The 22,462-nt window shown below is 35.3% G+C and overlaps 1 protein-coding gene across 1 annotated transcript; it reads left to right on the top strand.

Moving 5' to 3' along the window:
• Positions 1 to 3,698: 3,698 nt before the first annotated feature.
• LOC145587584 (DEAD-box ATP-dependent RNA helicase 13-like) lies at positions 3,699 to 21,621 on the top strand. The gene is made up of 15 exons (XM_081644316.1): positions 3,699 to 3,842; positions 3,979 to 4,335; positions 5,064 to 5,236; positions 5,306 to 5,500; positions 6,058 to 6,234; positions 9,219 to 9,607; positions 10,595 to 10,775; positions 13,580 to 13,702; positions 13,790 to 13,906; positions 14,028 to 14,132; positions 16,466 to 16,606; positions 16,801 to 16,866; positions 20,083 to 20,238; positions 20,932 to 21,013; positions 21,131 to 21,621. Exons 1-15 carry the CDS (start codon positions 3,797 to 3,799, stop codon positions 21,181 to 21,183), a joined length of 2,361 nt encoding a protein of 786 aa, XP_081500442.1. The 5' UTR covers positions 3,699 to 3,796; the 3' UTR covers positions 21,184 to 21,621.
• Positions 21,622 to 22,462: the final 841 nt, after the last annotated feature.

Genomic DNA, 22,462 nt, shown 5'->3' with positions numbered 1-22,462 from the left:
AAGTCCAATGGTCATACACTAAGAGTCAAAGACTTTGTTTAATTAATTAATTAATTTGAACTAATAAATAAGCCTAAAGTCGAGTCATAGTTCCTTTAAGTCAACCCGGATTTTTATTCCCGTATACTGCACATGCGTCAACTTGTTTTGGTCATAGCCGGAGTTCTAGGAAGAACCACGAGTCGTACAACATATGGATCTGTAGCCCCGAGTTTTAACTTTAATTTGGCGTTGGTTTTGTCCCAATCAGAGTCACAGATTAAAAGTCATGACTAAAATACCACAGCCTGTCCAGTTTAATGCACATACGTGAAGTCTTAATTTAGTCTTTGCTTAAGTCTAGTCACATAGTCTAGCCACATGGTCATGACACAAGTCTTAACATTTCACCTACACTCACTAGTCTTAGCACACACTTTGTACATGTTACCATGACCATGTCTTAGGTTCATGCATGAGTCGATTTTTCCGTCATTTGAGTGGGGGTCCATTCTATTCCTATTTCTTCAATATTTCTTCATCTACATCTTCTTCCTATTCTCCACATACTTTCTTCCATATTTCTCCATCTCCATCATCTTCCCACTTACTACATTTTTTACCCATGCATATTATTCCCTTCATTCTTTCATGATCTCTTCCCATCTATGCATGTTGAATCGAGTTCGAGTCATGTGATTGACAATAATAATAATAATTAAAAAAGGAGTAATGATGAGACAAAACACAAGGCAAGCTTCTCACTAAGATTTCATGCTTTCTTCTTCTTATTTTCAAACCTTTTCCCCATAAGTCCAGCATAGGCACCCTTTGTCTACCTTAGATTTATTACATAGGTTTTTTTTTTGTTCCCCTTTAATAAAATGAGCATTTTATTTCTTGCATATGATCATTGCATTGCAACAAAAAAAAAAAAAAAAAAAAAAAAAAAAAAAAAAAAAATTCGCCGAATTAAGCACAAGGTATACCAATGATTTGAGGCACCCCTTGTAGCCATATCATATCTCTCACCCTTTAAATATATAATCCTTTTTTTTTTGATAAACCACTTTGAGCCTCGTCTAACGATAGACCTTTCATTTTTCAACCCACATCTACTAACCTTGGGATGGGATGGTGTGTAACTTATGCAATTTACAAATATGAAAGCTTGAGTGATCTCAAAAGAATAAAATAAAAATAAGTAGATGAATAAAAGTGTACAAAAGGGCAAGTGTTCCAATGTCTATGATATGAAAATATCTTTGATAAGAACATGTCTCAGATTGCGTCTCTTATCGAGTGCTCGGTACCGTGCCTGAGAAACATGAATGCCAAGTGAGTGATAGACCGCATGATCGGGATTGCCCACACTTATGAAAATAAAATAAAAATGCAAAAGCAAAAAAAAAAAGAGCAAAAAATAAAAAAAGAGAGCTCAAAAATGAGAAACCTCAAGCATAAAAATACAAAGATTCAAAAGCAAGGTTACACACCTTGGGGGCTTATCTAGGGTCTTGAGCCTTTATCCCCTTCTTCTTCAACCTTTAGCCTAACCACGTTACAACCCTTAAAAAAAGACCTTTTTGAGGTATACACACACTTGTGCGAGGTTCGACTAGAGCTACGTTTGGCCTGATTCCTAACGGATACGTAGGCAACCTCATATTGAGGTGCGGCCATAATAAAAATGCATTCATTTTCACATTCACACACTTACACCATGATCATATCAAGGGATTTCCAATGCTCATCCCTATTTACTTAGAGCTAGACTTGGGGGCTTGATCCTTACATCATTAGCTTACCTAGCCTAAGAGTCATCATTATTTGACTCTTATCAAATAATACTTCTCCATACACTTAGCCTTTGCAGCCTAACCTTAGTGTCACTTTCACACACATCACATATACATGGCCAAAGATACTTCCCTTAGGAACCTTTTGCCATGAAATCTTAACACAACGTTGAAGCATGCTTTGTCATATCAACATCACTTATCACTTATAATCATCATTGTATCAAAAAGTATGAAGTGCTTAGCCTCCGTGCCTAAGTTACCTAAATACTTTCATAATCGAGTCAACTAAGATAGTTTAGGAGGAATTAATCCTTGCACCTTGAGGAATAGTATCAAACGCATATACTTGATTAAGCTCATTCAACATGCACCATCAAACACTTCGATTCTTTTTCGCGTCTTTCTTTTTCGGGAGAAAGTCGGTACCCTCCACAAAAATGACGGAAAATTTTTGTATTTTTGTTTTTGAGTCATGTACACATCAAGTCCAGTGCACACACGAGTCACACATAGTGAGTCATCATTAAGTCAAAGTTCACATCGAGTTGAGTCTAACACATGTGTCAAACGCTTTGAGTCGAGTCATGACCAGTCAATGAGTCAAGCAACACTAAGTCTTAGGTCAACCCTAAGATAATAAAAGATTAGCAAAGTCCTATAGTCTAAAATATAGATGCAGGTACATTCCAGCGAGCAAGAATATTCCCGGATTTTTTCGAAAAACCGCGAATATTGATGTATGAAACTTTTCCAAGATGAGAGAAGTTTGAGCAAAATTATATGGATCAGTAAATCATAGGTGAAGAGCCTTAATTTGCAAAAGATTTGAGCAGATTTGATTGTAAGGAAACAACCAAATTGAAAGTTCAGAGTGATATCGCAGCGACAAGAGTTTCTGGCATGCGCCAGTGCAGCGACAGAATGTGTGGCCCCATATTGGATTATGCGGACCTTTTACAGAAATTTCGGGTTCCTTGGTACGCCAGTTAGCCAACTCCAATGGCGAGACTTGAGGGAGTTTTTTAGAGAGAATATTTTTGCAAAGGATAACAATAAGTTGATATCTAAACTTAGCAACTCTAAAAGAAAATTGCTAAGTTTAGATACTCAACTTTGAGTCTCATTTGACAAAAAGTGTAGATCCTTTATCAATATTATAATATTGATAAATACTATAATATTAAATTTATTTATTTATTTATTTATTTTTTTGTTAGAAAAAATTACAACATAAATTAGGTGGGCCATAAATTGAAAGTGACATTATTAAAAAATTAGATTTAACATGAGTTGCTAAATTGAGAAGTGAGTTAGGTATTACCAATCGAGATAAAAAAAATAACTCATTTTGTATTTCAATACTAAGACCCTCTCCAATGGTGAGAGTCAAGTGAGTATGATTAGGAGAGAGAGTATTTTTTGCAATGTATAGTTGGTATCTAAACTTAGCAACTCCAAAAGAAAGTTGCTAAGTTTAGATACTCAACTTTGAGTCTCATTTGAAAAAAATATGGAGCTCTTGTCAATATTCTAATATATTTTGTAATATATTTAAGTTTTACCTTTTTTATTTTATTTTTTAATCTTGCAATATTTGATATTAAAAAATAAATGGATTTGGTGGGCCATGAATTGAAAGTGACATAAACTTTTACCATTGGAAAATTAAACTTCATATGAGTTGCTAAATTGAAAAGTGGGTATGGTATCACCATTGAAGGTAATAAACAACTCATTTTATATTTTAATACTAGAACTTAAGTCTCACCAGTCACCATTTAAGATGGTCTAATAGTCAAAGTTGAGTCTAGTATGGAGATGGTTACAAGTGAAGTTACCATTGTACCCCTGTGTTACCGTGCACACGCCTGCTAAACCCTGCTATGTAAAATTCATCCCCGTTTCTTCACTCTCCTCTTAAACCCCAACAGCCGCCCTTCTCTCCGAACTTCGCCCACCGCCAATTCCCACCATCTCCGGCCACCTCCTCCGACCAAACTCCAATCATCTTCACCATGCCACGCGCTCGCGCCGGCGCTGCTGCCAATGATGAAATATATGGTACGTTGAACTATTTACAGTAGTGTATAACCAATGGTATATTATAATTAGGTTATTGTTGATTTATTATAAGAAATGTTTCATCGGAAATGCTTTTAGTTTGGATTGAATTTGATGAATTTGGAATTTCGTGTAGGATTTGTGTCGCTAGAAGAGATTGATGATTGCGAGTATGATTTTGCAATTCCGGAATTCAGAAAAGGTAATGTCGAGGAAAAACCAGAGACGTCGTCTCAGAAGACAAAGAAGAGGAAACGAGTGGAGAAAGTTGGAGTGAAAGATGTTGATAATGTTGAAGTTGAGGCTCATAAAGTGGTGGAAGCTGGTAATGTGAAAAAGAAGAAGAAAATTTTTAAGAAAAAGAAGGCGAAACAAGTGCCAATGCAAGCTAACGATGGCGATGTTGAAATCGCGGCTGAGAATGATACGAAAGATTCTAATGTAAAACCGAAGAAGAAGAAGAATAAGAAGGAGAAGCAAGTGCAAACACAAGGTTGCTATGTTAATTCTATTGCATTCGAGCGGTCATATTAATTTATTTGGCATTTTTGTATGCTGAATTTGCTAAGCATGATAAGGGTGTTTATTATATCATTGTTTTTATATAAGTGTATGCCTATCGGATTTTCCTAGCTTTGATTTGTTATTTAGTAATAGTGACAGTTCAAATGCTTGAAGCTGTAGTTTAGGGTGAGTCTTAGTTGATTAGACCAATTTAGCAGCTTTGCTAGGATATCTAGGAATCAGCTTCAGTGTTAGTGCTCACTGTTTAGAAGCTTGGATGTTAGTGATGTAGTGTTTGAGCTTTCTGTGTCTTTAACCTCGCTAAACCATTGGCGATATGTGGTACATTTGGGCGGAGGTTGTTTGTGCCTCAATTATAGAAGCTTGGATGTCAGAGATTTAGTGTTTGGGATCTAAAGTTATCGAGAAATTATGTAGAAGGGTAAAAAATGTATGATCTTGTTATAGTTCACTTGGGAAAAATGTGGAAAAATAATACTACGAGTATTAACCTGGATAAAATGTGTGGAAATTGTCTGTTAATATATAGTTCATTTATTTTTAGAAATATTAACCTCAATGAATGGAAACTTAAGATGATTATCATTAGTTTTTTTGTTTCAAATTATCGAGTTGACAAAGGATTCATTGCTTCTATTTATCAAGGAAAAGGAAAAGGCTAGCGATTAATTGCTAATTCATTTCTCTTGATGTTAGTTACCGAAACCAACACTGAAAATGATGAAGAGTTGGTCGATCAAGATGAATTTAATGAATGGAATGAGCTTAGGCTTCATCCACTTCTCATGAAAGCAATACACAAGCTTGGATTTAAACACCCGACGCCAATTCAAAAGGCCTGTATACCTGCTGCTGCACATCAGGGAAAGGTTTGTGCTTTTTTGTGAGGGCACTTAGTAGATGTGGATTTTGTTACTAATTTTTACTGTGGATTGTAGGATGTTATTGGTGCTGCAGAGACTGGATCCGGGAAAACACTTGCCTTTGGCTTGCCAATCTTACAACGCCTTCTTGATGAGCAAGAGAAAGTGGATAAACTGATGTTAGATGATGCGGATGCTGCTGAGATAATCGCACCAAGAGGCTTTATCCGAGCTTTGATAATAACTCCTACAAGGGAACTTGCCCTTCAGGTGCTTCATTATCATATTTGTGATTAGTGCCATTATTCACTTCTCAAATCTTGCCTTCTCCTCCTGTTGCATGCACTATCCAAAGTACTTTGTTCGAAACAGAGAGCCTTTGTAATTAAAATTCTGAATCTTGCGATATTATAGTTGTAAATACTAAATTTAGAAGATGTGGGCATTTTGAGCTGTGATGATTTCATATCTTGGCTGTATGATTCTTGTGGGCTTGCTCTTTTGGAGAAGATTCCTAACATGTATAAATTCTGCCCCTTATTCATATCAATTTATCTCCTTCGTTGAAAAAGATAAACATCTTGACTCCAAGCACCAATTACCAACTATGAATGTTTTTCCATCAACTATTCTGCATGGCATGGTCTCTCCCAGAGAAACAATCAACATCTATATGAAATCCTAGTTTTAGTTTTAGCTAGTCAAGGTCAAATATTGAAATATATATGCAATATAATTTGAAGTGGTGATAGACTGATAGTTGCTCTGCAGTTATTGCTGACCTCATTTGTTTTTCTTTTATATGTGTTTGACTGTTTCTTTTTCAGGTGACTGATCATCTTAAAGCAGCAGCAACATCTACCAATTTCCGGGTGGTTGCTATTGTCGGCGGAATGTCAACAGAGAAGCAAGAGAGGCTTTTAAAAGCTAGGCCTGAAATTATAGTTGGCACTCCTGGGAGGCTGTGGGAACTCATGTCAGGGGGAGAAAAGCACCTAGCTGAGGTATGTTTGCAGTTATGGTGTACATGGTACACATATAGAAGTCAATAGAACCACCTCAAGATATATACATAGAAAGAGTTTCCACATAAACTACACAAGTGGTCTGCTGACGTCTTGCTCTTGGGATCTGGAAATATTCCTCTCCCTTGTTCACAGTCTTATTAGACACTTTACTGGCTTCATTGCACATTTTTTGACCTGCAAATCTGCCTGAATATTTTGGAGTGTAATAAATTCAAAAGAAGATTATTGAATAAAGCACAGACATGTTATCTTATTCTGAAAATATACTTCTTGCTCCGTTTTTTAGTTGCATCAATTTTTTTTTTTTTTTTTTTTTTTTTTTTTTTTTTTTTTTTTTTTCTTTTGGGAATTAGTTGCAACATAACTTTCTAGCTTTTGGTTTCTTATTTTCCCCTCTTATTACATGGCACTTTTACCATCTCTACCTATCTCCTCATCACAAAGGTCTCCTGAAACCCTATGCCTCTTCCCCAGATTGCTACTAAATATACAGAGGAACAGCATTCATAATGCTTTTAATTTCGGAATTGGGCAATATAACTGCAATCTCTAGAAGTCTAGATCCTTTTGTGAGTCATAATTTGTGTTTTCTGTGTTTGTATTTCATTTTTTTTGCTTGTTGGAGTGTATGTTTGTTATTATGTATTTTGTTAATGGAATAGATGTCTGTTTGCACAAACCTTGCCCTGCTGCTGTGTCTTTTAGAATACTTCATTTAGTTTTCCTCATGTCTCGGAATAAACATATTCAATTGTTTAATAATAAATTAAGGAATTGAAAATCTTTTTGATATAGAACTTATAATAGTAGATCGATCAGAACTTTAGACAAATAGATAGCATGTCCCTTGTTGCCTAGTAGGACAGGGTGGATCATGTCAGAAGAACTGCTGGATATGCTACAGACTTTAGGGGGTACACCAGTTTGCACTCAGATACGGTTGCCTACTCTAACCATAAATCAGCAGAATAAACCCCCCCCCCCCCCCCCCAAAGAACAGCGGGAAGGGAGGGAGATCTAGTCAATAATGGGAGCTTTTCAGAACTGTCCACATACCTGTCATTGAAGAAGAAATCCAACATAACGAGCTAAGATATTGGGGGTTTTGTTTGACGGAGAGAGGCGAGTCAATTGAGATTGTCGGAGTTCTGACTGTCTTCACCTGTGCAGTGCTCTATGGTTCTCTCTCGTCTACTCTCCTCTTGCACGGCTGGTAAATTAACAACGTTAGCTTGAATTACAACCTTTATGGGTGTTGATTAATGCTTCAGATTTAAGGTTTAAGATTTTGAGGCCAGTCACTTTTAAATTTATAACTTATATTTGTGGGTCTGGGAGCTAATATTATAAGTCTCTGATGCCTTCTTTTATAAGACTCATCCAACAAAAAATTATATTATTAAAACCCAAAAAAAAAAAAAAAAAAAAAAAAAAAAAAAAACTTGCCTTACCCCCAAACCCGTGTCCAAATTTAGGACAGTATCCCTATATATTAAATTTTTTGTATTGGAGTATTGGACACTTGGATCTGCACCTGTATTAGATACTAATGGGTGGCAGACTGGTAGAATTGTTTTAAAATAGATAGTGTGAAAGAAGTATAAGAAGATTTACGCTTTGTTTGCATAGCAAATAAGAAAGAAAGGAAGGGGAGGGAAAGTGGAGGAAGGGAAGGGAAAAGAAAAGGAGGGGAAGGTGAGCTCCATTTTCCTTCCAAATCTCTCCAATTTTCGAGGGATTTTGCTTATTAAATAGAGAGGGAAAATGGATTCCTCCCTCTCCTTTCCCTTTCTTTCCCCAATCCTTTACCCAAACAAGAGAGTTTGTCCCCCTCTCTTTCTCTTTCCTTCTATCCAAACAAAGTGTTATTGCCTAGTGAAAGAGTTTAAAAGCTTAGTTGAACTAAAACAGGATTTGTTTAAGCAAAATATTTGCTTCAATAAATTTTTTGATGTATCAATGCTCAATGAAAAAAAAAAAAAAAAATTGCATGTGAATAGAAGCTATATTTCTAGTGAGGAAGCATTTGTTGTCCTAAAGTTAACTTGGCTAAATTTTTGAAATTTGTTGTCCAAGAGTTTACTAGGATAGATGAAGGGGAGAGAAGTAGAGGGGGTTGAAGCTTATAAATATTTAGAGCTTTTCTTTCTCGGAGAGTATGACATGGCATGTTTGCTCCACTTAGAACTTTCCCCTTCTTCCTAATTGTTGTTTGGTAGAGTATTGGTAGCTCAACTAGTGTGTAGCTCGAGTAAAGCCTCGGCTTACTACTTTGTACTTGTTTAGTTTCATAAGCATGTTTGTTTCTTAGTGTTTTTATTTTTTTATTTTTATCTTCAAAGTTTCTTATTTTGGAATTAAACTTATTTAGTGTATCTTTTTGAGTACTTTTGTTCTATATTTTTTTGGGTTGTTTGTATTAGGAGAACCACATTCATTGTTTTGTATGACATGGACTATTTAACAAAAAATAAAATAAAATTATCATATTTCATCAAATAAAAAAAGAATAAAAGAAAAAAAAGATACTACTTTGCAGAACCTCAAAACTAAAAGTTGCTATATTGCTTTATGAATTATGATCATTACAAAATGGAAAATAGGTACAATAAGCACTCATTTTTTCATAGTAACTGTTTTTTTGTTGGGTATGAAAGCATATCAAATGCACTAAGTTGGTCTCAAGTTCAAGGCCTTTGTATAAGCATATTTTTTTGGTTTGTCACTCACATTGATCTAATACATATTACAGAGGTGATGTGGCATGTTTGTAGTGTTTAATGGGGGACACGTAGCACATTCTTTTTTATAAAATTTAAGTATAGATATAGATGTGTTTTCCTGATGCTATAAATTAATTAGCCTTGCAAAATATGGTCTTTCCTTTAATTAAACCAGATATTTGATCCTGTATTTGTAGTTACATTAAATTAACCAGATATTTGATCCTGTATTTGCAGTTACATTCGTTATCTTTCTTTGTTCTGGATGAAGCAGATCGAATGATTGAGAATGGGCATTTTCAAGAACTACAGTCAATAATTGACATGCTCCCTGGATCTATTGGAGCTAATGAAAAGCACTCCCAGGATGTGGAGAATTGCACAACTATTTCTAATTTCCAGAGGAAGAAACGTCAAACATTTGTGTTTTCTGCAACAATTGCATTATCTCGTGACTTTCGCAAAAAGCTAAAACGTGGAACCCTTAAATTAAAACAGCCAGCTGCTGATGGAATGTCCTCTTTAGAAGCTCTATCAGAAAGAGCAGGAATGAAACCCGATGCTGCAATATTTGATTTGACCAGTGAATCGATAATGACCAGTAATCTTGTGGAGTGCTTCCTTGAGTATGTTGTCTATCTCATGTGCTTGAGTAATTAGTGATGGTAATGGATTGGATATGGATTAAGCAGAGCCACATTTGTATTTTCCATATTTATAACCATGAGCTTTATTTCATATCCACACATCTATATCTAATGAGTGACCCAATGGATATTTAAAAACTTAATAACTGAAAACCTTTGAACCATGTGGAAGCTTTTTTATTTTTAATTTTATTTTTTGTACCTTCACTGATAGTAATTGTATTAGTGTTTAACCTAGTTATATAACTAACATATCAAATATTGTAGAATCCAACATTTAAGCCTGCCTCAAAAAAAGTGTGTAAAGAATTTAAAATTTGAGAATAGATCAACAGATGATAAAAGCATGCTACTTGCATGTTCTACAAATTGCTAGTATGCTTCCTTCTGAAAGAATGACTTGTTGGAAATGATGCTGTCTTGACTCTTGAGTGGGAATGCACAAAGACTTTTGCGGTGTGCTAATTGAAGCTCTCAATTGGTGTAACTCTGGAAACTTGTATTCACAGTAACATGTAACAATTCATCAATTGTAATTATTATAATTAGGTTTTTGAAGTATTAGTTTAAGAATGTCCACAAATATAACCTATTAATAATTTTAAAAAAAGATTAATATATTTAATAAATCCTGTGGATGACTATTTGCAATGGGTGGTGCAACATCTCCCATATTTAGTAAGTTCCATATCCAACTGAATATTAAATTTGAGACTCATCATATCAAATATGATTTCGTACAGATGGATGTCCAAAATTGGTATCCATAATGTATGTGTGTTTCATCTTTCATGCTCACTTAGTTCCTTGTCTATTATGTTGGTGATTGTGAAATACCCAGTACCCTTTGAATTGGTTTCTAATAAATTGTATGTGTGCTGCTTATTTTGTAATAATCTTGATTTTAACAATTGTTTTTAGTTACTGTCATTTTCTTAGACTGATTCGCAAAGTATTCTATTTCAGGTGTAGTGAAGAAGACAAGGATGCCTACTTGTATTACATTTTGTGTGTTCATGGTCGAGGCCAAACGATTGTTTTCTGCTCATCAATCACTGCATTACGCCATGTTGCTGCTCTTTTACTCACCCTTCAAGTCAACATTTGTATCCTTCATGGTGAGATGCAGCAGCGAGCTCGGTTAAAGGTCAGTCTCATGCCGTACTTTTTTAATTTAATTTAATTTAATTTATTTATTTTACAATAAAAACTAGGTTCTGTCATTTTGTGACATTTTTGGTAGTGAACAGAATGAACACCGTCACAATAAGTATTACTGTCAATATTTTATAGAGGATGCTTTTTGTTTTTTCTTGGCTCAAGGGGCTAGTGCATTGAGGTTCTCTTTTCTTAACGCCAAGGATACCTGTTATCAATCCAACCTTTTTTCTTTTCTGGGTGATGGGTTTGGTACTCTTAGTATCTTCGAATTGAGATTTTAGTCCTTATTGCCGCATTTGTCTCTAAATGAATTTCAACTTGCATATTTGGATGATACTCATACTAGTTAATGCTCCACAAATTGATGATCAGGCCACAAAAGGGCTGTTGATGTATGAAGCTCTCTTAATAATCTGGTAGACATTGTCAGCAATTGAAGTTGTATGATAGTTTCGAGGTCCCAGTCATAATATTTGCTACTGGATTTTACAGCTTGGCAGATGGTGTCTTAAACCTTATAAAATTGTATTTTAGAATGTGATATCAAATCAATTCTATTGAAAATTTGATTAGTTGGTAGGGAGGCTTATTTAAAGAAGCCCCTTGTTTGCTGAACTTTCTACTACACAAGAAAATTATTGCTGAATCCTTTATTATGAAAATAGTGTTTTGACGGACATGGTGGATGTTTCATGGGTGTGGAAGATTGGAAGCTGTGATTGTTCACAAAAAGGGAATTTCTTTAATGATTGTTACTCATTGGTAATCAAGATTTGAATATCTCGTGGTGTTTGATAATGGCACTAGTTGATAAAATATAATTTATGATTGTTGTGGAACTTTTTAAAAGTTTTTATTTAGTATTTATTGGTAAACAAGTAGTACAGCCAAACATCTCAGGAGTTGTGTCCGAACTCGCTTGACATGTCAATACTGCGACTCTTGCAATGAAGCTACAAGTATTTGAGATAGTTTTGTCCCCATTAGCTGTCCTATGGTTTGCTTTGCCTTGATTGGCAAGACAGATTTTCAAAATTCATCATTTGGGGATGATGTTAGCTGTTGCATGGTAGCTTACACTGGTGAAGTCATCATAGAATTCAAAGATTATCTTTGATGATTATTTTGGTGCTGGATTCTGTTCATATCACTGAGTTATACATGAAGGAGACGAGGATAGGGGGAGGGAGGGGATGTTGGTATTGGGGATACTTTAAGTTTTGGGATGATGAAAAGTTGATCCTGTAGCCTATGCTGCCTTTGCATTGGAAATGCAGTGGGAAGTGGAGACAGTCAGGTAGCACCACTAAACAGGTGACGGCAAGTTTGTCACCTGATAAGACATGGGAATGGTTAACAAGATTACTGCTTAGTGTGAAATATTGGAGGTGTATTTTCCAGCGTGGCCTAAATACTCAACCAAAAGTTATTGAAGATTAGGGATCAGTGACCGGCCTGACCGCAGCTAGATTCAGAGTGACCTGGAAGTCGATACTGGCAGGTTGTGTTGATGTGCATGCCAATTTATGGTGGCTTACACTGTAAAATTTTGGTAAACGTGGCCTTAGATGGCTTTTTATTAAAAACCCTGAACTAGCTAGGGGCTTAGTGTAACTATTCTGTTTACTGATGGTCTTTATATTTTGTGGTGTCCTCCTCGATACTTGTATTTGTTGCCTGTTGTATAGCCTCATTAGCATGCTTCCTCTGTTCTATTTGTGGGGGGATGCACGGTATTTTATGAGAGATAGATTGAGAAATGGTACCAGTGTGATGAGTAGACAAATAGAGTAAATCATTGTATTTATAATGTATTGTTGCAATTAATTGCAAATATCCAAGAAGGATTATGTTTCATTATAGGGGTGTAAATGAACCAAGGCAATCAATAAACTACTCGTGTTCGGGCTCGGTTGAAGCTCGTTCAGGTACATTTATTTAATAAATGAGCCGAGCTTGAACAAATTTTGAAGCTCGTTTCATAAATGAGCTTGAACACGAACATAAATATGCTCATTGAGATAAGTTCATGAATAACTCATTTATTTATGTTCATGAACTACTGTTATTTATGTTCATGAAGAACTCATTTATTTATGTTCATGAACTACTGTTATTTATGTTCATGAATTATTGATTTATTTACAATTGTTAATTTAGTTATTAAATTTGTAATTAAGAGTCAATTATTATGCTAATTTTGAAAATTTCAAATATCAAAAGTACAAAGCTCATTTATTGGAGAAGCTCGATTATTATTAAGTTCGTTCATGAAAGGCTTGTTAAATAAACGAGTTGTTCACGAACCGTTCGTGAACATATTGTGTATTAAATGAGCCGAGCTTGAACAGAAATTTGAGCTCGCTTGAAAGCTCGGGATCGTGCTCGAACTCGCCTAAGTTAAATAAACTTGAACATGAACAAGGTAATACTCGGCTCGGCTCATTTACACCCCTATGTTTTCATCAAGAAGGATTATGTTTGTTTATATTTCTTATTCTTCGTAGTGACTGGTGAGAGGGGGGTGGTTTCACTGTTTCCTCTCTTTTGTGCCTTTTGTATTACCGAACTAATTTGACCTTGCTAATCATACTTGTAAATTAACTGACCCTTGAGATGCTATATGTTTGGACACATTGCTGATCGTAGTTATAGAATACATGTACAGATATCTTTTCTTATTTTCTTAACTTTTTTGTCTGTTTGGACACAGGCCCCTCTTTAGGTTTTCTTTTTATGAATTCAAAAAATTTGCTGTTGATAAGTGCTTCCTTTGAGCTGTTCACACAGGCACTTGATCGCTTCCGTGAGAATAAGAATGGAATACTTGTTGCTAGTGATGGGGCTGCTAGAGGACTGGACATACCCGGAGTTCGTACTGTTATCCACTATCAGCTTCCACATGCAGCAGAAGTAATTGGAACATTCTTCTCTTTCTTCAATTGCAAAACAAATTTAAATTCAGTTACATTTACAGAACTGGGTTATTCTTTGTCTTAGGTTTATGTGCACAGAAGTGGAAGAACTGCTAGAGCTAATACTGATGGATGCAGTGTGTTACTAGTCTCATCAAATGATAGAGCAAAGTTCTCCTCTTTGTGCAAATCTTTTGGCAAGGTCTGGCTCTTTCAATATATATTGCAGTGAATGGAAGATAGATGCATATTTTTTTTGGAAAGGATATTTGACATTCAGTTTTTGGATTGATTTTCTTTACTGAGCTTTTCTGTAAATGCAGGAATCACTTCAACGTTTTCCTATTCAAAACTCCTACATGCCTGAAGTTCAGAAGCGTTTATCTCTTGCTTGCCAAATAGATAAGATTTCGCGGAGAGACTCAAAGGTAAACTATTCATCTACAGTTATGTTTTTACTTTCTTGATGATTATAGTTTGGATATTTGGATGGTTTATAATTAAATTGAGTTTCTTAGTCACCTTGGTGATGTATCAGTTATCAAATGAGGGCATATCTTGTTTCCTGATTGTGTTCCGCCTCTTAAATGAAGGGTTTTGTTTAAACAATGAATTTTATACTTTTATTGTGTATGTTTCTAATGCTGATATAAATTATGATGCTTTACTAGAAAATGAAATTTTTTTAATGCATTTTTAAGAATTTCAATGGAACCAATATTTTATTTAAATTAGTACACATCATCGTGGAGATTTTTATGGTAGGGTAGGACTGCTTTGTTGCCTCTTAGTGTTAACAAGATCATTTTTGTAACACCCCAATAATTCTCTCTTTTTTACCTAGAAATATCTTAATTAAAATTAAGAGAATTACCGACATGCTACCACCACGTGTTCAAACGTTAAGACATTAAATAGAATTTAGCAGTGGAAATCTGATTTAACCAAAATAAAGGTTTCTAACCCAAAACGTAAATTCAAATGAAGTCTAACAAATTGGAACCATTAAGGCCCTTATTCAAAACCCAAATAATAAATACAGTAAATCAATCAAACCAAACCTTAGGAAAATCTAATGTTTAAGTAATAAAGCAAACTATGGGTGACAACCAACTCTCCACTTAATTCCCACCATATTGATGCATGTGCGAACTATTCAAACTAATCTAGGTATTCATGAAACACTCGGTTCACGAACAAGTGCCTGAAAGTGTTGCTCCTTCCCTGATTACCATCGTTGCCATTGCTAGTGCAATTGTTGCCAGTTTTTGTTTGTTACCATTCTCTGACTTCCCATTCTCCTTGTTTTGTCCATTACCCTTGCCTCCCTGATTGTAGAAATATTTAGGCCTTTGTTGAGCATTTCCACCATTCCCCTTCTAGTTCTGCTTAGAGTAACATTCAAACTCCTTATACCCCTTCTTATTACATTGCTGGTTACCAAATTTCCATCATAGTCTCTCCCAGGTTGGTTCTCCTACACCTCTTGTAGAAGTATTTTCTCTCCCCATTGTTCGCATTGGATGAACCACTAACATTTTGATTACTCTTCTTAGAGTTCCCATTTCTAAACCTCTTAAAGTTACCTTCCCGATATCCTTTCTCTTCTCCCCAACCTTACTCTCGCTTGCATCCCTAGCATTCAGATGGTACATGTGTGCATACCTCATCGAGAGTCTTAAAAAAATTTCCAGCTAGATCCTTTTGCAGTTGTTTGATCAACCTCTGCTCAAACCTTTGAGCCTCAACTTATTGTAATACTCTGAGATTGACGTTCGACCCATCTCCAATGAATTATTGGGCTTTTTGTTTCTTCAAAAATTGGGGGAAAACTTATTCCTTAGTGCAGTTTTGCCGGCGTACTACCTCCACGTGTTCAAACGTTAAGGCAATAATCATAATTTAGCAGCGGAAAACTAATTTAACCAAAATAAAGTTTCAAGCCCAAAATGAAAATTCAAATTTTGTCTAACAAGTTGGAACCATTAAGGCCATTATTCGAAATCCAAATAATAAGTAGAGGAAATCAATCAAACCAAAGCTTAAGAAAATCCAATGTTTAAGGAATAAAACGAATTATGAGTGACAACCAACTCTCCACTCAATTCCCACCATCTTGATGCATGTCCAAGCTATTCAATACATGTAAATATAACAAGTGTAGAAATTGGATCATTACAAGGTCATTGAGAGGCAAAGGCCATGACCAAGAAACACACATACCAACCACGTATGCTACAAACTATTTAATTTGTTGTTCCTAATTGGAGCATGGGAGAGACAAGTCAGACAACCTTGTTTATTCTTTGATCCAATATATTAAATTAAAATTAATTAAGGGTCTTAGTGTTATTAAATAGTTTGAGTCCTATGATTAGTTAGTTATAAATTGACACAAAATCATGGGGATTAAAATTTTGATATTTGAGATTATGCCTTCATTATTTTGTGTTGGCTACTGTGTGACATTGTTGTTGTTTTTTTTTTTTTTTTTTTTTTAGTCAAGCTAATTTATGTTCAATACACATGTTCCTCCTTTGTTTTATTGTTAAGTGGTGATTGCAGTTGTGACATATCTGCTGCATTTTTTATAATGTAGGTAATCTAATGTCACATTAAACTTGTCTCTTCTCCAATTGGACTTGTAGTTTGATTCTTTGATTGCTGAGTAGCAAAGGCTGTAGTTCCTTAAGTACCTTGTGCTTAGTTTTTGAGGCTTTCATTTTATTAAAACCTCATCTGTTGATAATCTTTGTTGTAGGAAAAAGCAAATAAGACCTGGATCAAGCGCAATGCTGAGGCAATAGGGCTGGATGTGGAGGAAAATGACAGTGAAGAAGAAAGAGTAAATAAGTGTAGGAAAATGAAAACATCCTCCTTACAAATGAAAAAACTTCAGCAGGTAGAGTTTACAAATATCTGTAAAATTGGGCATGCAATCTTCAGAAATGTTGGTAGCCCTGGATGTAGGATATTAGCCTTTGATGTCCACTCTCCAATGGACTTCACATCTAAGCCGACATTTTTTTTCTTTTTGTTAAAAAAATTGGCAATACGCAGATTGCTCACAATGTGCATATTCCTCTGAAATTGCAGGAGCTCAATATGTTGCTATCACGTCCATTGCAGCCAAAGTCCTTTTCACATCGCTTCTTGGCTGGGGTAATACACTATGGCCAATTAATTTCATTTTCTGACTTTCCTTTGGCTATTTTGCATTTCATGAGAATGATTTTGATTATAAAAAAAACCACCTGCAACTGGTCCTTGTACACATCTGTTCTAGCTGTCCTTATTATGTTGAGTGAATTAGTGGTATACTTTTCCAGCTACTTTTGTTTGGTTGAAATAAGTATATTGATTCCTTATTTTTTCCAACTTGGTTCTCCAATGAAAGAAGAAATTACTATATTGTTCCTCCATTACATGTCTTCCTTCAAACCATTCTCATAAAGTCCTCAATGTCAATTTAGCCACCCTCGTCAATGTTTCCTCTGTCACCTTCCTTCAATGTCAATTTGTCAACATTGCCACCTCCTACCATCTCTCCCATTTTTGACTTGCCACCTCTCCTCTTGCCACCGCCTTTGTCAACCCAGCGACTTCCTACAATCCCTCCCTATATGGACTAGTTTTGAAAAGGTAAACCACTGCTGTCATCCAAGCATTTGGTTTGCTACTGACAATTACTGCCCTTTTAATGTATAATACAGATGATAACATTTCCACATTCAACGTCATATGTAAGAGCTGGAAAAAAAATTGGTTTCTTAGGTCCAGATCATCCAACTCATCATTAATTACCTATGTGTAACTGCTCAAATGCAGTTAGAGGTTCTATATGTTTTCCAAATATCAACTTAACCACGAAAACAGTAAAAATACGCTAATCCAAGATAGAAGGCATTAAAAAAGATAAGGATAAGGAAGTTAAACAAAGGATTAGAGTGCCTTCTGTTAACTATTTGTAGTTGTTGCCTTCTGAAATCAGTTGTTATGGACCATGCTCCAATTCTTGAGCATTTCTATTGAAATCCAATCTTTATGGCATTGAGTCATATCCCACTACCTGAACTCACAATCAACTTGGTTGAGGTCATGCTTTCATCTCCTACCCTTTCTTTCCTCCAATAGATTGTGGCCATGGAGGCTATGGTTGGTGGTTAAGTCAGTTGAGGAAGATGAATAGGGGGTAGTTGAGAGCTGCAATGAGGTTGTCAGTCCTGCTCAATGTTTTGAGGCAATTGCATGTATGTAGATGGTGGAATTTATGGGTTCCAGACTCGACCCTTACCCGGATGCACTTGCACAGGGCCCAAAGCTAAAAGGCCTCAAAAATATCTAACAAAATGAATACGAGGTTCGAATATCCTTCTTCCTTTTTGGTAAAATTCTCTGTCTTTTTTTTTTTTTTTTTTGAAAAGATTTTATACACTCTTTTTAAAGACTAATACATACATACTTGTTTCTAAAATTTTCAATTAATTTAAAACTAAGTTAAGTATCTAGCTTTTTTTTTTACTCTCTTTTTCTAAAGACGTTATATACTCTTTTAAGGAATAATATTTAATATGTACTTGTTTTCAACTTAATATCAACTAAATTATATCTAACATAAGTTTTCTAGTTAATTTCTCAAGAGCATGAAGTATACAAAACTAATTTACTGTTAACGATATCAGCAATGATTGCTAATTTGTGTTTACTTTTAAACATTAAATAGAAGAGAGGGCCAAATTTTATTGTAATTGCACAGGGCAATGACCTGATAAGAGGGCCTATATCTATACCCTGCAGATTGGTGGTTGTCAAGTGAGGAAGATGGTGGTGTTTGTGTTGTGCAGGTGTTTTGGTTTGCAGAGGGTTGAGGTGTTGTTTGGCCAATGATGGGGGTTTTATGATGTTGGTGGTGATTTTTGGATAGTGGTGGGATGGAGTTAAGATGGAATTTATGGTGGTTATAAAGTTTGGGCCAACCCACTCGATGGTGAAGATAGATTTAGGCAATAATTGAAAAGGGATTATTAGAATTGAGGAGTTAATAGATAACCAAAAAGTAAAATATGGAAAACATCAAACTAAGGTAATCTAGGGTCACTCTTGAACAACTCATCTTGTATGTACCTGGTACGGCAATAGATTAATTCTGTACTGATGCCTTTGTTACTCCTCAGTCCTTAACTTCATATGTTTATTAGTGATCGTTTTGAGTGACTATGTCATAGTCATCCTTTCATGTGTTTTAAATATTCTTTCAAAAGTGTAGCTCGAAAACAACATAAAAGGTAGCATATGCTAAAGTGATTTGGTGTACAATGACAGTTATTATGCACTTGGCTCACATGCGATATTGTATTTCTGATTGCACCTTAGCAAACCACCCCATTGCACGTGACCTGTTCTGATACATAGAACTCTTATTTAACTATGATTCAATCAAATTTCTACTTAAGGAACCAAGGGTCACTTTAACTTTTACCTTCCCTGAAACTGCTAGTCTGGCATGCACCAGGTAAAGCAAATTCATTGCGCTTTGAACCCTTAGTCGCTCTTTCATTAATTTTATGAGTGACCATGTCAGTCTTTTTTTCATGTGTTTATAGTAATTCTTTCAAAATGGGTTACTCAAAATCGACACAGAAGGTAGCCTATGCAAAACTGGTCAGGTTTACAATGACAATTACTGCTCACTGGGTTCGCACAAGATATTGTGTTTCCTACAGCACCTTTCCTAACCACCCCATTGCATATTTGCATGTGACATGTTCTGTTATGTAGAACTCTACTCAACTATGACTATCCAACACAGAAGTCTCCATATCGGTTATTTTGCAAGAATTATGCATGTTTTTATTTGAATTTAATGTCCGGGTGTCCAAACTCCATACCCATGTCGGAATGACAAATTTCTGAAATGCCCACATGGGTTACTTTAGGTAATATCCTAAAAAAGGAACATAGCTGATGAATATTTTCTATAGGTTATGGTCTGGAAAACTGTGGAGCCTACTGAGGCAGTCCAACCTTTTGGTTGCAAAAACAAGCAGGACAATTTTTATACAACCTTAAAAATCTAATCTAACTATTCCAAAGGTCACCATGTCGTAAATATACAACAAGCATGACATTAAGACCTAGAACATCAACAGCAACAACAAAAATCAGTCACTATTTCCAAACGAATACTTGATGGCCTACAGAACATTATCATAAAGTACATACTAGATGGGGAAGTTCTAACACTTTCAAACACCAGAGACTTGTGAAGAAACTAAGAACATACTGAGTAGTTACTCTTGTAATGTTTCTGTGTATCATGTATGTGTGTCTTTTCTTTCATTTCTTTTGTATATTTACTATCTACTTTTTATTTTCCAGGCTGGCATTTCACCACTCCTGCAACATCAGCTAGAAGAGCTAGCTCAGCAGAATTGGAGCAACGAAAAAAGTTCAGGGGAAATTAAACAGAATTTAGCTGTAATTGGCCAGGATTGTGTGGAGCCGCTCCAGGCACTTCGGAGGGCTGGTCCTGAGGTAATTTGCTGATTTAAAATAATTTACTACTACTCATCTTGTGAGATTAGTGTGCATTGTTTTCACTGATTTGCTAATGAGCTGATAAGTCCATAATTTATTTTTCCTTAAACCCCTGTAATTGTATACTCAGTTGCTACAACTTTGGTACCTCATGGACCAATACATTGGACAAATTATGTGTGTGTCTTTGTTAATTTATCTCCATGACCAAAGTAAGTTGATGTTTCCACTGCCATTCCGAAACCTCTCAATGAGACAACGAAATTAGCTTAAAAAAAGTTCTGTGGTGTTGTAGACGTGTTATGGTAAATGTATGCAGGGCGACTCATAAAGCCAAACAAACGCCTACCACCTTTACTCTTATACACTTGTACAGCTGTACCATTTGAAGCTGGCTAGTCTTTGGTCAATAAGGTTAGTATATTGATCCAAGGCTGAATGTTGAACCATTTCTTCAAAAATGTAAAAAAAAAAAAGGTGAATTGTAGCATCATAAATTGGGAGTGTCTATATGTATTTTGGTAAGGTTTTAGTTCTACTCTAATGGGTGTTGTTTAGTAATGACTCCTTGAATTTGCTAGTTTTGATCATTTACATACTCCATCAAATAAATACTGTCAAAATCTATAAATCTTGCATTTTCTCATTATATATTCTAAACATTTTTCATGTCAATATTTCATGGTGCAGACACGGCTGGATCTCAATGCGCTTGGAGAGAAGCAACAAGACATGGAGAGGTTGAGGAGAAAAAGGAAAGAGGCGAAAAAACGTATAATTTCTTTCACTGTCTCACATGCTTATTAGGATGCCTTCTGGTCTCTTGCTTCATTGTCATTTTTTGTTCAGTAAGATATTAGATTAATGGTGGTCGGTTTCGTACATGTAGGTCAAAAAGAGCAAAAGAGGCAGGATAAGAAAAGGCGAAAAGAAGGCCAGTAATTAAGAAAAAGAGGAAGAAAGAGCTAATGATGGTACAAAATATATGCCTTATACTGTTATTGCATCATATCAACAATTCAACATTGTATTGATTCTATTAGGATTTAGGAATAGATTAATCTATATAATCTTCATGTCATTTTAAACCAATGCCATTGGAGGTCTTAAAGAGTGGTCTGTTGGACCTTTGACCCAACAACTTACACATGAGATGGTGAATTTCACCAAAATATGGAGGGAAATTATGTTTTAGTTTGTTATGACTTCGTATGTTTTAGGCTGTTAGGACTTTGAGAATGTCCAAGCTGAGTTCTGTGTAACTATTATTTCATTCTTTTTTGTATGATTCTTTTTTCTTGTTGCATTGTATTCAATGCATATAATAGGGCATAAATGAGAGTATGGGATAGTTCAAGTGGTTAAAGCTTATCTCCCGATTCCAGGTTATCATGGGATTGATTCTCACCCCCGTCCTTGTAGCTCTCTGAACACAAAATATAATAGGGCAATTTTATATTTTTTTTTCATTTATCTTTTTGCACAATTTCAATGCATACATTTGGGCAAAATTTTCAGCACAAAAATTATGGAGAAATTAGAAAGGAAAACATATGAACATTGGTTAAATTGGATTGAATTGAGATGGAAAACTCTTGAATTGCAAAAACAATAATCTTTGGGAGGATTAGGAGGATCAAATTTGAGTGAAGATGGTGAAGTATGTGGCACATTGAAAAGGAGAAAGGAACAAGGGTATTTTGTGGGAGATTTGGAGGCAAAAGGGTGGAGATAGGAGAACAGGAGCTCACGTGACTTGCACAAGTTGGTCGACGTCAGAAAAAGCTTGGTCAACGCTAAAAATTAAGGTAATGCTTCATCTAAAACAAAGAAAAAAAAAAGATAAAAAAAAGAATGTGATGAATTTTTTGAACCCAAGTGTTGCATAAGACAAGATGATAAATGGATTAAAATTTATAATTATTTATATTACCTTATATTTTATACTACCTCCCTTTCATAAAATCTGCAACAATTTCCCAAAACGGAAACTACACATTATGTGCAACAAATCAAAAGTTTCCTCTTTTAGTAAATTTTTTGTGTAAAATTACCACCATACCCTTGCTAAATTTTACTTAACTTCAATAAACAACCTATTAACTCTTTAACCCAAATTAATTTATCCCCTAATAAAAACTCTAACCCACATTCTCTCTCCTCCCTTACAACCATATCCACCACCAACATCACCAACTTTTCTCTCTCCTTCCTCTCAACA

The sequence above is a fragment of the Chenopodium album genome, chromosome 17 (genome assembly GCF_948465745.1).
Source record: "Chenopodium album chromosome 17, dcCheAlbu1.1, whole genome shotgun sequence".
Taxonomy (NCBI): Eukaryota; Viridiplantae; Streptophyta; class Magnoliopsida; order Caryophyllales; family Amaranthaceae; genus Chenopodium; species Chenopodium album.
Note: the sequence above shows the minus strand (reverse complement) of the source record. Positions and strands in the feature narration are given on the sequence as shown.

Coding starts and splice junctions, on each gene's coding strand:
- LOC145587584 (XM_081644316.1), top strand. CDS start 3,797: ATGCCACGCGCTCGCGCCGGCGCTGCTGCCAATGATGAAATATATG. Junction 5,501..6,057: donor CAAGGGAACTTGCCCTTCAG/GTGCTTCATTAT, acceptor TTTCTTTTTCAG/GTGACTGATCATCTTAAAGC. Junction 16,607..16,800: donor AAATGAAAAAACTTCAGCAG/GTAGAGTTTACA, acceptor CTGAAATTGCAG/GAGCTCAATATGTTGCTATC.